The following is a 15875-nucleotide window of genomic DNA, read 5'->3' as shown; positions in this document are numbered from 1 at the left end:
GGGGACAAAAGGAGAGAGACTGACTGCTTTTTTTAAAAAATTGTAAGATATATATAACATTTTTAACATTTTAATCATTTTAGGTACACAGTTCAGTGACATTAAGTAGATGCACAGTGTTTTCCAATATTATCTCCACAACATTCCATAATCCCAAATTGAGATTCTTCACTTATTAATCAATAACTCCCCATTCTTCCTTTTCTCCAGCCCTGGCAACCACTATTCTTTCCTATTTATGAATGTGACTGCTCTGGGTACCACACATAGTTTGAATTGTATAGTGCTTGTTCTTTTGTGTCTGGCTTATTTCACTTAGCTAGTATCTTCAGGGTTCATCCATGTTGTATTATATGTCATATTATTGTATGTGTCATCCTTCCTTTTTAAGGCTGAATAATATCCCATTCTTGGGATTAAAAAATAATCAGTTTATAGTAGAAAGAATTTATCTTTTTGTAATCATTTGAAATTAAGATGCCAACTAATGTCCTAAATTCCTGTACTTGTGTATGTTTCTTACAAGGAAATTTTTCTTCATAATCCCCAAATAGCCACCAAAGTCAGGGATTATATTGGCGGCACACTGCTGCTCTTTGATCCTTGGGCTCCACTCAGTGTCCTTCCCAGCCCATGGGGCCTTTCAGATCCATGCTGGGCATTCAGTGATCATATCCTGTAGTCTCCTCTGCATAGAAGTGTTCCTCAGACTTTTCTCCAGTTTCTTAACTCTGTGCAGATTGTAGACCATTTGTGGAGTGCCTGTCTGTGGTTTGCCTCATGTTTCTGTGACTGGATTTGGGTTCTATATATTCAGTTGGACTATCACAGAAATAATGCTGTGTTCTCATTGCATCCTATCAGGTGGTACCTGATTTCAATTTTCCCCCTTACTGAAATTCAGTAATCGCCTGATGGGAAAGGGGTCTGCCAGGCTTCTCTAATATACAGTTATTCTTTCTCCTTTATGATTGATAAGTATTTTATAGGGAAAAATTTTGAAATGATGTAAATATCCCATTGTTCCTCAAACCTTCAATATATTTGTTTTTTTTATATTAGTAAATTTATGGTTTATTCTTTTATACAAATTTCTTTATAATGTGCTACTCTGATTATTTATTTTATGCCTAATTGTCCTAGATTTGGCCAGTGGGAATCTCTTCAAATTTTGTCCTTTTGACTTACCTCCATGTTTTAAGCACAAGATGTTCCAAGTTCTGAATGTATTTTCCTTGCCCTAGCTCTGAAGTCTGTCATTTCCCCCGCAGGAGCCTTGGTTCTTTCTAGTGGAGAATGCTATTTAGAAGCCCAAAGCTCTGTGCCTTCTCAGTGCCTCCCTGCTTAGAGAGCATGTATATGTGTGTGTAAAAACATGAGGTATCTCCAGTTCTAACCCATCACTACAGGATTTGTTTTTTTCCTTTCTATATTTGTACCAATGACTTTAGTATTCTTAATATACTTAACTTGTCTAATCATCTCCCCCGCCTGTCAGTAGCACTGGTTCTTCTCCTCCATGGAATAGTCCTCAGCCTTTCTGGCCTCCTGACTCTGTTAGGCTGCTGCTCCAGCAGGCTGCCTTCCTCATCCTGTGCAGGATCTGACATCCCTACTTTCACATCCTCCTCATCCTGCTTGGGTTCTCGCTATACAACAGGCCATCTCTGCTGACTGGTTGCCCTCCTCACCTGCTTTTGTCCTTATAGTCCACTTCAGCTGGCCTACACATGGACACGCTCCTCATCCCACTTGGGCTCTGACCCACCCTGGACAGCCATCTGAGAGGGAAGCCCTTCTCACCTTGCTGAGGCTGGCTGGCTCCCAGCAGGGACCCCTCCTTCACTGGTCTAGCTCTGACACCCCTCCCCCTGACTCTCCCCACGCAGACACCTGCTTAGTTCTTTGCTCTGGGTTACCATGGCTTTCTTCCCACCCCACAGTGGCTCAAGGACTAAATTATTAGGGAAGAGAAGGTTATATGGCCTGGGCTTGAGCCTTGGCTTGTCTCTTTACTACTGGTGACATTGAACCTTGGTTCTGTCTTTGGAGAATGGAACTGCTAGCCTTTCTCATGGTGTTGAGGGGAGGACGAATGTAACACACTTGGTCCCACAGCTGTGGAAAGGGGGCATTCAACCAACAAGGGTTGCAATCTCCTTAACTTGTCTCTGGGATTGACCTTTGCCGCAGTCTGGCTGGGCACAATTCAGGAGCCACTTGTCAAAAGAAACTAACTTTATTTTTAGAACCACACACGATAAACAAAACAGCTCCTCAGGAAAAAACCCTCAGAGCCCAACTGCCACCAAAAGACAAAGATAAAACCAATCTACAGCTTCTGCAATAGCCATCACTGAACTGCTTGCAGAACTTGCCTGGACTATGTATCACTTATATGCATTGTGAACTCACTTGTATGCATTATGAACTATCTGTTGGTGCAGCAACTTCTGGTAGTGTTGGGGTATTTATGCTGATGGTGTCATCGGTGGTACAATTTTTCCAAAAGGAGCCGTCAGCTGGCTTGGTGTATCTTCCTCCCTTCTGTTTGTCATGATCGTTCAGCTAAAATTTGGGGGCCAACAGAGGTGAGGCAAAGAACCTCACCCCCCCGCTGGTACGAAGACCTCTACACAGGTGTGGCTGTATACTGGACTGGTAGTCAATGACGGGTAAGATCCAATTACTGTGGTACCAACCTAAGACAGGAGGCTGACGCCTTGAGGTCAGCTCATCCGATAACGGGTAAGGACCATATGTACTATTGGACAACCTAAGGCAGGCACGGTCCCTAAGCCACATGCTTCTTGTTTAAACAGAGAGGGGGAGATGTTGAGAGCCACAGCCGAAGGGGCTCCAGCAAACTTTTAGACTGCCAGCTGATGATTGGCTCACAGCGGCCCCAGCAACACCTAGCTGATTGGCTCCTCTGTGGAGATGCTCATTGAGCTGTTTCCCTGCCCTTTCAGACTACCAGCTGATGATTGGCTCACAGCAGCCCCAGCAACATCTAGCAACATCTAGCTGATTGGCTCCTCTGTGGTGATGCTCATTGGGCTGTTTCCCTGCCCTTTCAGACCACGGAGCTGCTCATTGGGGGACTTTTTTGGCTCCGCCCATGCGACCCAGCCAATCGGCCTCAAGAGCAGGAGGATTGTGGGAGGAGGAGGTTGTAGGGGTGTGTGGCTTGTGGGAAGCAGGTGGTGGCAGTTGGGCTCTGAGGGTTTTTTCCTGAGGAGCTGTTTTGTTTATCTTGTGTGGTTCTAAAAATAAAGTTAGTTTCTTTTGACAAGTGGCTCCTGAATTGTGCCCAGCCAGACTGCGGCAGACCTTAATATGCCTCTGGCTATTGAAGCTCTTGGTTTCTGACTCTATTCCATTAATCTTATAGGTCTACTTTGAGGATGAGGATGGGGCAGAACTATACCAGGTACCTCCCAAGAGCACCCTGCTACAGGTGCTGCAGCACCCCAGGTGAGCAGCTCTGTGGGTCTGAGTAGACTGGGGAAGATGCTCAGGCATCTCCCCAGGGGTACAGCCAGTTTTTCATTCCTCCACTTAGTGATCACCTTGTACTCTCCTCCCTTCTGCACTGGCACAAAGCTGTGTGAGACAGCAGCCATGTGGGCTGGCCTGGCCCATGAAACCCAGCTGTTTGCCAGACAGCTTGCAAGGTGATGATAGCCACTGCACTACAGCTCTGATGCCCCCAGGGCAGGGCAAGTAAATAGGCTGGTCTCAGATGGGAAAAGCTACCTGGCTTTTGTACCTGAAGGCAGCAAAACAGAACAGGCTTCTTTTTTTTTTTTTTTTGAGCATTTATTTACTATTTATTAAGCATTATTTTTTTTATTATTAGTTGTTCAAAACATTACATAGCTCTTGACATATCATATTTCATACATTTGATTCAAGTGGGTTTCCTAATTTTTCTCTTGTCTCCTGATACTGTCATGTGAAAGAGCATTGGCTTTTGAAGTCAGAAACCTTCATTCACTGACCATGTGACCCTGAGCCCGCTATGCCTCCCTGGGGCTCTTCCTTCATCTCTAGAATAGGAACAGTAACTCTCACCTGTGTTTCTCAGGCACTTGAATACCACTGAGCCAGTAGGAGTCAGAGTGGTCTTATAAACTACGTAGGATAAACCCTCTGCAATAGAGTATCTTTGTCACTAGCAGTAGCAGCAGGTGGGATTTGGCGGTTGTCTCTCATCTGCTTATATGAGAGTGCCCTCAGCATTAGTAAGTTGACTATTAGACTGCTTTCTTTAATTTTGAGCAAAGAGAAGGCAGGCAGGTTCTTTTGCGCTTAGGTTAAAGGAGCCCAGTGTTTTGGGGAGAAAGAAGGTGGCTGGATATGAGGCTGAAGAGAATGAGGCTGAAGAGCTAAGTTAGAACCACACATGAAGCATAAACTTGAATGCCTTATTAAGGCACATCAACTTTATACCCTGGTAGTGTATGGAGTCACGGAGGTATTTGTTTAAGTAAACTGTACATAGTAATGTAGAGGTTTGAAGTGTACTCTTGGGTAAGCCCTGAAGTATGAGGGAATGGGTTGGAAAAAGCTTTAGAACAGATGGGATAGGTGTTGGTGAAGTGCTGACTGAATTGTTAAGGGTCAAGGTCTAGCTGAGCTTGATGCTTCTGATTTGCCTTGGGAGGCAGATAGGGAAGACTTTCCAAATTTGATTAGTAGTTCTCTTAGTGGTATTTTGCTGTGATCCCAAATCTTCCTTCTAGTTTATGGACAGAATATCAGCTGATCATTTTCTCTGTTGTTAGTAAATTGCCCAGAATTCTTAAGGCCTGAGGTCCACCATGTACCCCATTTCCAAAAAATAAAGCAGACTGATCCATGGAGGAAAAGCAATGTCATACTTTTAGAAAATGTAAATGGTATTAGGAGTGATACTTAGGCTATCTGGGATGGGTTTCTGGAAGCTCCAGACCCTGAACTGGGTGGAGCCAAGAAACAGACCCCTCTGTCCAGAACCAGACACTGGATAACGCAAATACCCTTAGACCTGGGAGGCCAAGGCCTTGCCCATCTCTCTAACCTGTCTCACTCCATTTACTTTATGTTCCAGTGATAGCTTTATACTCTGATAATCTGCACCTCCTGGCTTTTGCTCCCCTACTCCTCAACCCCCTCCCCAAATTAAAACCATGTTCTGACATGGCATCTTTTAGGGAGCCTTTCCTGGTTCCTCTCCCTGTAGAGGGAATTGTGCCTCCTTGCACTGAGGCTGTTATTTCACAAATGCTTCTATAGTTGTGCTTGCTGCCTTCAATTGTTTTTTTATTTCTGCCCCCATCTCCCAGGATTGAACCTGAGAGCAAGGGACAATAGTTTTTTACTTTTTTCCTCTACGTTTTTATATGTTCTTTTTTGAGGGGGGATGGGGGGCAGAGTACAAGGGATTAAACTCAGGGGCACTCAATCACTGAGCCACATCCCCAGCCCTATTTTGTATTTTATTTGAAGACAGGGTCTCACTGAGTTGCTTAGTGCTTTGCTTTTGCTGAGGCTGGCTTTGAATGCATGATCCTCCTGCCTCTGCCTCCTGAGCTGCTGGGATTACAGGTAATCTGCACATCCTGGCTGTATGTTCATTTTTTAATCTGTTTTCAACACAGGGCCTAGGTTGTCCTTGTCACTCACTGACTGCTGAATGAATAAATGAAAATGTTTTATGATTTTGTTTATCCATGGATAAGCATTGATGCTGGAAGACTGGCCTAAAGGTTCTGATTAGGTTGTAAGGGGAAGAATGTCATGCTAGTTTTACAGATTTATAAACAGTCAAACAAATAAATTTGCTAAACTTGGGTTTTAATGTTTATTCATATGAATGCTGGCTGTTTAAGATCATTCACCTTGATGATTTAAGATCATAATTTAGTTAACCCCCCTCTTTGTGTGTTTACTACAGGTACTCTGTAAAAGCCCTGACACCAGCATTTCTCGTCTGTGTAGGATCCTCTTCTTTTTGCAAGAATTATCTCCGGGGGAGGCAGGTACACCAGATAAAGTGACTGAACCAGGCTGTGACAGCCAGCTTTCCTGGATCTCCTGCGTCACCTGCAATTTAGCTCACTTGAATCAGCAGGACACATCCTCGGTCCAGCAGTGTTCTTTTGTCACCCCAGAGACAGTCCTTCCTATCTTCATGCTGGAGGAAGGATGAGCCTCTGGCCAAGTACTGAGCTCTGGCTGTTTATCACTCTCCTAGTGGATACAAAACTCTGTGCCTTGGTTGTGATGTCCTTGTAGTGCATCTCAAGAGACTGTCTGCTCCTGTTACCACAAAAAACTCACTGGCCTATGGAAACCAACTCATGATATGATGTGCTTCTGAACCTTCGTGGTGTCAGTCACCTTAGGAAAGAACACTCTTCTAAGTCGGTAAAACCAGCTCTGTATAGAGTTGTAAGGCCTTAAGGCTAGGATCCTTGGTACCCCTTAGAGGTTTGCCAGTTTCCCTGGTCTTTGCAGTGTGAAAACTTCAGTAGACTTGGACAGTGGTCTCTCAGTTCCTCTCTGGTTTTCACATTTTAGGGTTTTATGCCTTCTTGTTTGTTTGCCTGTTTGTCTTGAGTTGGGGTCTCACTATGTTTCCTAGGCTGCTCTCAAACTCCTGAGCTCAAGTGATCCTCCTACCTCAGCCTGCTGACTACTGGGAACAGGCATGCATCATTATTGCTCCTGGCTAGGCTTTTAGTCCTTTTAAAATAGAAAATCTTTTTGCATCTTGGATCATTGTCATAGGTTATATTTTTGTCTTCAGCTATTTGTTCCTCATGTCCTAGAGGGCTTTGTGTATCTTTACTGGTAGCTGTGTTACTTCCTGCAGTGGCCACCCCTTCCCCGGATGGGAGTGTACTTCTTACTGCTCGTGCAAAGTTATGTGAGCAGATGGGACCTGTGCTCATCCAGAAGCTTGAAGAGCCGGTACATGATGGCTTGTGCTCTTTGACTCTTCTGTGAGATCCCAAATAGGGGCATTGCCTTCAGCTTGAGTGACAGAGTGGGAAGGCACAGGGAGCAGAGCCCAAGCAGCCGGCCAGAAGCCATTGATTGTATCATGAATGAGAAATAGATGTTTGCTGAGATTTGGGGTTGTTGGTTATAATAGCAGAGCTGACTAATACTTCATTAAACTGAAATCAGCTGCTGTCCTTCAGATGAGCTAGTTTGGGGTTTGTCTTGTGTGCATCATTGTTTTTGGAAGAGAAATTGGCTGTGGAATATTTACAAAGAACCAGACAGCTTTCCTTCTAGGTGCTGGTTCCTGCCAGGCCAGGGTCTTTCCCAAGTCTAGTTTTGGCCACACTTAGGCCATCCTCTCTCACTTCAATCTGTCTCCCTTTGTAAGAACTCAGAATTTTGGGTAGAGGGCATAACATGTAGTCAGCAACAACCCCTGCAGGCATTGAGGGTTCTTGTAGCAGCTGTCACTGGCCACCTCACTATTGTGGAGCACAGTAGGCTCCACTGTGCCCTCACTTATCTCTGATTAGAGATGCCTGCACAGCCTCCTTCCTAGATACTGTGAGACTGGGATGAAGTGCTGGATGCCACCAAATTGTACATTGAAATGTACCTGAGAAGAGTTCTGTGACTTTTATCCTCAGCACCCAGTCCTCTCTTTAGGCTCCTAGCAGGCTAGGCCATCAGCCAGCTTCTTGCTGTACATTCTCTTCAGTTCCTACTCCCCTCCAACAGCTGGGGCAGAGGGAAGAGAGGGACTTAGAAGACAGTATTAGACCAGAGGTAGAGCTCAGTGGCTGCTACTTTGCTATGAATGTGGGTGGGTTAGGGACTGCTGCTTGGAAACTGCTTCACTTGTAAAATGATGGTGACACCAGCTTATTGATGGCTCTTCTGTACGATAGTACATGTAAGTACCTAGCTCAGTGCCTGGCCTGTACTAATTCAATGGCTCTTCACATAAGCACACTATATCCAGGGGCACATCTATGCAGACAGGTAGCACTAAACCAGGGATTCACAACCAAAAGTAAGATTGTCTCCTGGGGGACATAATTACTTGGTGGGTGCTACTGACATTGAGTGTAGAGGCCAGGGATGCCTCTAAACACCATATGGTGTACAGGACAGCCCCCACAAGGAATTATCTGACCGGAGTTGTCAATAATGCTGAGATTGAGAAATGCTGCTCTAAACCAAAAAGATAAAATAAACACTATTAAAGACCATGTATGTTGAAATACTTTTAAAGTAACCATCCCATTAAGTACTTTTTCAGCCTCTCCCAGGTCTATCAATAGGGGTGCATAGAGGATCCCATGTCCATTAACTTCTTAGTCATTTGTGCCTAAGTCATCAGCACTTATTAAAGGAGGGGCTCTGACCCTGCAGAGACAAGATCCTGTATTAAAGGACTGTAACCACACAGGAAGCTGAGATCCAGCTCTGACACACTGTGGGGGTCACATGACATTCTTTCTCTCTGAAGTGTCAGGTGGAGAAGGGAAATGGAGGACTGGATGTTTGCCATGTTCTCTGGTTCTTTACAATTTTATCCCCATCCTTGATGTGAGAAGCAGAATCTGACCCCTTCCCATCAAGGTTCAGTGTGCAGTCCTTGCAGAAAGTCCACAAAGAATAGAGCCTGATAAACCATTGTGTGGTGGACATACCAGGCTCAAGGTGTGTATGCAGCTGGAGAGACGCTTTTGTGGCTAGAAATAAGCCCACAACAAATTCTGGGTTAGTGGGCAAGTTGGTGCAGCCTCCTCACTGCTCTTAAATGGGACTGAAGAAGTTTATGTGGTCTAGGACAATCCCTGTCATATTATGATGGTCTACCCCTGCTATATGAGTGGCCTGGAGAGATCACTAAGGCCCTATGCAGTTCTACATTCCAGGTTTAGGAGCCCCGAGTATGGGGGCTTGGGGGTATAGCCATGTGATGCCTCCCTGTCAGTAGAGACTGGAGCTTGGAGAGGTATGTGGCCAGGTAGTGCAGCCTCAGACTGTTAAGGCCACACAGCACAGGTTCTAGAGGGACAAGAAGCAATGGTGATGGGATAGCAGCTGCAGAGCCAGGTATCAGGAGTCAGTGGCCTACAGGTTAGTAAAGGACTTCCTAGAGAAGAGGCTAATGTTGTAGTCTAAGCCATAGCTGTATTTGTTGAGAGTATGTCACCCATGATGTCTAACATCATCTGCCTAAACCTCTAGATGTTCAGCATGGCCATGTCCAACATACAGAGAAGATGACCAGCTAAAGCAGGACAAGTCAGAAAAGATCAGAGCACATCTCTCCTGATGCCCTCTCCTACCATGACCAGTTATGGTCATGACTGAGGGACTCAGATGGATCCTGGTTCAAGCCCATGTGGCGTTCAGGGAAAGTTCTTTAACCTCTCTGAGCCTCATAATCCTCATAATCTCTGCAAGATGAGGTCAATAATGGTAGCTGCACTTACTAGATGATAGGATGTACTGCTTTACTTACTTCTTCAGGAGGTGATTGAGAAACACAACATATGCTGCATGAGGAAGGGTGTTGGGCCAGGCAGTGAGGTCTGCATATCTGATCCTGTGAGACAGATTCCTAGTCACTGAAACCTAGGACTTTGATCCCCAGGCCTTAGAATGTCAAGGGTGCTCTAATTCTGGAGCTAGAAGTGCGCCCTCTCCTACTGTTTTAGCAGCAGTTGCATGGATCCTTCTGGCTGCACCGGGGTTGGGAAGACTTATTTACCTGCTTTTGTCATTCAACCACAGCCTTCACTGAGCTGGCTTTGGCCAGCTCCTGCCCTGGGCCAGCTCCTGCCCTGGGCCCTTCCCTTGAGAAGTTCCCAGGCCTTCAGGGATAGGATGTGGAAACCCAACAGGATAAAATGAAAGTGCAGAAGAGGCTAAGCAGCATGATCTGGCTGAGCAGAGGGATGAGTGATCAGTCCACATGGGGAAAGGTTCCAGAGGTAACTTAGTGCTGAAGAGGCCCCAGCTGAGCATTCCTGGCAGAAGGCTCAGCACATGTGAAGGCACAGAAGCCTTTCCTTCCTTACTGCTCTACACAGCACCCACTCGAAGGACTGTTACCCCTTTGCCACCAGACAGCTCCCTGAGACTTGGGCCTGTGGGATTTCCAGATACCCAATGCCCCTTGGAGCAGAGCAGAGAATGTGGTGGGTGCCCGACTGGCATGTTTGAGAACTAGCGAGTAATAATGCTGGAGAAAAAAGGAGATGGGAGGTGCCCTTTGTCACTGGGCTCAAATGTTGGATGTAAATCCCTACACACTGGACAGCCACTGCTGTGTTGAAGGAAGGAGTGGTTTGCCCAGAGGGGTTTTCTAAAATTCTGGGCAGCCAGTCAAGAGCAAGTCCTCTTGTGGCATCATCCTCAAGCAGCTCCCTTGGATAGAACATGGCAAAAAGCCTCAGGTGACAGAAGGCATAGGCCGAGCCCTATGTAGAAGGGAGAAGCTGCTCTGGCTGAAGCCCAGTATGTGTGCTGCAAAGCCTGAGGGACAGGCTGGTACGGTGACAGTGGCTGGCAATGACTGGTGGGAACAGGGTCCTTCGTCCACCCACATACAAGATGCTGATATTCCAAAGCAATTGGAATGTAATAGCTAGGAGCAGACTCTCAGACCAGAGTGCCAGGGTTCAATCCCCAATTCTGCCATTTAATAGCTGTGTGACTGTGGGTATGTTTCTTATCTAGCTTGTGCCTATTTCTCTATCTGTAAGGAAGTTTAATATTACTTGGAGGATTATTCTGAGGGTTGAGTAGCTAGCCCCTGGCACATGTATGGTAAGTGTCTAGAAAACATTAGCTGTTAAGAGCACCAGGCACTCTTTGGGGCAACGTAAATGTAAGATATTTCTCCCCTGCCTTTACCCCCAGATGAGAAATTGTCATAGCTCTAGGGCCCCTTGCAGGCACACATCTCTTCATGTAAGGACTTGGTCCTCAGGTGTCCCTCCTGAAATCCTGGGCCCCAGAAGTATAGCTGAGAAGGGTCCTGCCATTTAGAGAGAGTACTGGATGGAAAGCAGGAGGGTGAAGACTGCCCATAGCGCTAGCACCAGGTACTCACTGCCTAATCCTAGCGAGTCCCTGCTCTCACTGGGCCTTGTTTTTTCCATATAAAAATGGGGACAATATATTAAAACATAGTAACATAGTACTGCATCCCTATAAGGCTTCTTCTTTTTTTTTTTTTTAAATAACTTTTATTTGTAGGTTTTTTTTTTTTTTTTTTTTTTTAAACGTGGTGCTGAGGATCAAACCCAGTGCCTCACACATGTGTTAAGCAAGCGCTCTACCACTGAGCCATACCCCAGCCCCGGCTTATTCTTTTTAAATAGCAAGTAGCAAGGGCCCCCACTCAGAAGACAGATCTTTAGCTCATACTGTATGGTGATTTTTTGTTTTGTTTTTTAACCAAGGATTGAACCCAGGGGCACTTAATCACTGAATCACATCCCCTGCTCTTCTAAAATAGTTTATTTAGGGCTGGGGACATAGCTCAGTTTGTAGAATGCTTGCCGTGTATGCACAAAGCCCTGAGTTCAATCCCCAGCACCACCACAAAAAAAAAAAAAAAAAAAATTATTTAGAGACAGGGTCTCACTGAGTGCTCTAGGGCCACACTTAAGTTGCTAAAGCTGGTCTGGAACTTGCAATCCTCCTGTCTCAGCCTCTCAAGCCATATCGTACCTGGCCAGTATGATTTTTTTAAAATATTTTTTTAGTTGTTGACAGACCTTTATTGTATATTATTTATTTACATGTCGTGTTGAGAATCGAACCCAGTACCTCACATGCTAGGTAAGTGCTTTACCACTGAGCCATAGCCCCAGCCCCAGTATGACTTTTGATATGCAACTGATATTAATTTGGATTCTGGCTCTGCAACAAGGTTATGTTCCAGTCACTTAGCCCCTCTGGGCCCCAATTTGACCACCTGTAAACTGAGGCAAAAAACACTGCCAAATATAGGGGGCTGGGGAGTGCTGTGACACTTTCATCAGATGCAGTATGTTCAGTGCTTCATCCTGGTGCCTGGCATGCATTAATAGGTGCTCAATGGCCCTAGGAACCCAGCAGAAGTCATGACTGGACAGAAGGTGCCAAAAAAGACAAATGCAGGGTCTTGATGTGTTCCAAGGGCCTGCTACCAGCATACTGTCCCCAAGTGGGAGCCACCTTCTGATGCTTCAAGGGCACAGAGCAAAGCCCACAGCAGACTCCTCAACCAATGAGATGAGAGGCTGCCTCCATCCCTTGAAGCAGTCCATCCTTGCACTCTGCCCCGCCAACACTGGCCTCTCCAGGCTTCCCTCTTCCCACTGCCCACACAAACTGGATTACAGTTCCCCTCACACACCTTTGCTCTAGTTGCCTGAACTTGGAACCTTCTTCCTCTGGTTTGGTCCACATGCCCCAAACAAGTTGGAAGGGCACCTCCACTGGGAGGTGCATGCACCTGCCCCCATCTTCACCTGCAGAACCTGCCCCACCCCTGCAGTACTGCAGTGCACCTGCAGAGTCCAGTGGTGTCTCCCAGCAGGTGAGCTCTCAGCCAGGCAGGTAGGGTCACATAAGGACTCAGACCTGAGTGCCCAGCACCTGATATAGAGGGAGCATGGTGAGAGTGTGCTTAAGAGTGCAGCAAGTGTTTGGATGGCTGAAAGAAGTAACTAATAATGCCTCCTGTTCCCAAGCCCCAGCCTGCACACAAGCACCAGCTGTTACAGCATTCCCAGGCACACGCCCAACATGGCCACCTGACACCTCCTCCAGGAAGGCTCCTGACCTCCCTTGGCCTCTGCTTTCCCTTTTGCTTACCAGGATAGTGGACTCGGGGAATGGTGGGAGGACTTGAGGTGGTACACAGGAAGCAGGGGGCCTCTGTCCATCCTGGGACTTCTTTCTGCAGAAGGCCCTGCAACCACTCTCCCCATAGAGGGAAGGACTACTACTTGGCTAAGCCCAGTTCACCCCTGCTCTAGGGAAGGAAGAATAAATGAGTGGCAGGCACAGCCTCAGGTCTTAGCCATGCTGATGGCAGTAATGGTGGTAACAGGAGCACCGGGAATCAGGGGAGGCTAGGCTGAACCAGGCAAAGTGCTCCCCTTCCTATGGGAGGCAGGGCGGGAGTGTGTAGAGGGGACAGGGGCATGACCTGATGGTTCCTATGGGAATCGTGGACCTGACCATCATCCGGTGACCTTGGCTACTGGAACAATAACTGAGACTTCAGCAGAGCTCCCAGGCTTCCAGCATCTCCCTGCCCCTTTTATGAGATAGGGAAATGGAGGCCCATAGAAGGGGAAGGCTGAGGACAAGGCACGCACTCCATCCATACACTCTGCCCGCCAACCTGTCTTGAGGGCAAAGCCTCTTCCATCCCCATCCCAGTGACCCTTCCTCTCAGAAGGACCAGAGTGTAGCTCTTCCCAGAGTCAGGAGTCAGTAATGGAGGCAGTGACATCAAACTTATGTTTGGTTACCTCTGTGGATTTGGAGTGGCAGCTGGAGAATTGAGTAGGGGGACAAAGCTCTCCAAAACACACTGCTGTCAAGTACACAGGGGTGGCCTGGAAAGAACAATAGTCTTGGCCTCTGTTGACTGAATTCCTACATCGTGCTAAATGCTGTAACTAGATTCTCTTATTTAATCCTAATAGCCACCCTCTTGGGTCTGTGACCCCAGTTTTGTAAACATGGAGATGGAGGCACACAGTTGCAGCACTAGTCAGTATCAAAGCCAGCATCTGAACCCACACACCTCACCCAGGACCCACCATCCTCCTGTCCTCTGTTCATTTCCTTTCTTTACAAACACTTATCTTGCACTTACACGGACAAAGCATCAAGGTCAAAGGGCATCAGGCAGCCTGCATTCAGTGCCCACTGTTCAGTTGTCGTGATGATCCACCCCTGGACTGGGAAATGTTCCAGTGACGAGACATACAGCTACAACAAGCAGGCCTGTCCTTATGCCTACTCAGAGCCCTCCCAGGCTCCCCTGCCCTCATCAGCACTCTCAGTGTGACATTCAAGGCCCTCCAGGATCTGGGCCCTTGTCCCTGCTGCAGCTTCCTCCTTCCTCTTTGACCCCCTGAACCCAGACATCCTGGATACAGTTCATCTCTGCAGCAGGAGGGTGCAGTGGCTAAGGGGCTCACTTCTGGAGTGAGGCCATCTGCATTCCAGTTCCAGCCCCATGCTCACCACTGTAGGTCTTGGGCACTTTGCTTAGCTCTGTGGCTCTTTCCTCATCTGCAATATAAGCAAGATAATAGCACCAACCTCATGCAGTTGCTGAGGTTGAAATAATCTCTGTGAAGCATATAGAACACAGCCATGTTCTCTTAGCTTTGGGCCTTTGCACCTTGTTCCCTCGGCCTGGCCCACTCTGCCTCCCACTTGCTTCCCTCTCTTCACCTCCAACTGTTCCTGCCATCATTGCTTAATGCCCATCCTTCAATCAGGTCCTCTGTCTCTTCCAGGAATCCCTTCCTGGTTCCTCACCCAGGTGTTCCCATGAAGCTGCACCATCACTACTCTTACCACACTGAATCCTGTTTATTTGATGGTTCCCCCTACCTCTCTGTAAACTGAATCAAGGTCCCTGAACCTCTTTACTGCCAGGGTCTAGCACAGCACCTGCACGGCACCTAGTAGGTGCACAAGTGATTGTTGGCTGATGGCTCAGAGAAAGGATTGATTCTGAACAGATCATAGGTAGAAGTGATCACACATGATGGACCTGGGCCATGAAGCTGAAGAAGGAATCAGGGGTACGGCAAGGGGAAAGGCCCTCAAGCAAAGGAGCCTTGAAAGGGCATAGGCTGGCCTGGCTTAGAAACAACAGCTGTTGCCTACTGAGTACCTAGACTAAGCCAGGCAGCATCCCAGGTGTTTGTGTGGACTGGCTCACTTAAATCCTCCCCACACCTCTAGGAAGCAGGAATTTTCATGCCCCTCCTGCCTTTTACTGATAGGAAGTGCCACAGAGAGGTTGAGATACCTGTCCAAAGAAAGCAAGCTAATGACAAACAGAGCAGGCCATGAATTCAGAACCCTCCTAAGCTCTTCAGGAGCTATCAGTATTACTAGGCCTTACTCTCCCTCTAGGAGTTCGCAATTGATCCAGGTGCCTTTGCCTTGCTCACTCCAAGCTATGGTAAAGTTTTGGCACTCACTGTGACATGAATGCAATGTCTCCAACCTGTCTACCTGCATAGAATAATCCACTGTCTGCAGAAATCACTGCTAGAGCCTACAGTCAAAATCCCCATAGCACCTGTCACTCCATCAATAAGATTCTTATCACCCATGAACTTTCTAGGTGAACTTCAGCAGTTCTGCGCTTGCAAATGAAGCATCCTCAGTTACTGTCACTCAGTAAGTGCTTCTCTCTCTTTCTCTCTCCAGGACCTACACAGTTTCCATTAGCCAAGGGCAATTAAGCTCTAACCATGGGAGCTCATTAGCAGCCTGGAGAGTCTGGCTTGACGGGAATGGACACCATTCCGGCATCACAAGGGAGCCTAAAGTACCACCCCTTTCTGCTGGCCACAGTGCACCACCCATCCACCTACTATTGCCAAAGTATCACCATCACTTAAAGCCAGCTGCTGCTTACCAAGTACCAGCTGTGAGCAGGACACCATTTCCCCACTTTATGGATGAGGAAGTTACAGTGCAGAGACTTAAGGAAGCATTTTGCAGTAATATGGTCCAGCTGATCTGATTCCAGTCTGTAGTCTTACTTGATGATTCAAGTCATTGTTTTAAATTAAGTGATGTACCTTGAATTTTTAAATAAAATGTTTGTAATAACATCATGATAATTTCCTTAACTCCAAACA

General features: G+C 46.8%; 1 protein-coding gene across 3 annotated transcripts in view; it reads left to right on the top strand.

The window, feature by feature from the left end:
• Ttc4 (tetratricopeptide repeat domain 4) overlaps positions 1 to 15737 on the top strand; it is a 38347-nt gene extending 22610 nt beyond the window's left edge. Inside the window, exons 9-11 of one of the 3 annotated variants that reach the window (XR_013091801.1) lie at positions 3395 to 3477; positions 5942 to 6414; positions 15439 to 15737. Coding sequence is in view for 2 of the 3 variants with exons in the window: in XM_076860306.1 (XP_076716421.1) it covers positions 3395 to 3477; positions 5942 to 6026; positions 15439 to 15459 (189 nt within the window). In the remaining variant the exon portion in view is untranslated. Of the gene's footprint in view, positions 1 to 3394; positions 3478 to 5941; positions 7603 to 15438 lie in introns of those variants that run through there. The other 2 variants (XM_076860306.1, XM_076860307.1) reach the window with 2 other exon arrangements.
• Positions 15738 to 15875: the final 138 nt, after the last annotated feature.

Source organism: Callospermophilus lateralis, chromosome 7 (assembly GCF_048772815.1).
Source record: "Callospermophilus lateralis isolate mCalLat2 chromosome 7, mCalLat2.hap1, whole genome shotgun sequence".
In the NCBI taxonomy this organism is placed as follows: domain Eukaryota; kingdom Metazoa; phylum Chordata; class Mammalia; order Rodentia; family Sciuridae; genus Callospermophilus; species Callospermophilus lateralis.
This window is presented reverse-complemented; position numbering and strand designations above follow the sequence as displayed.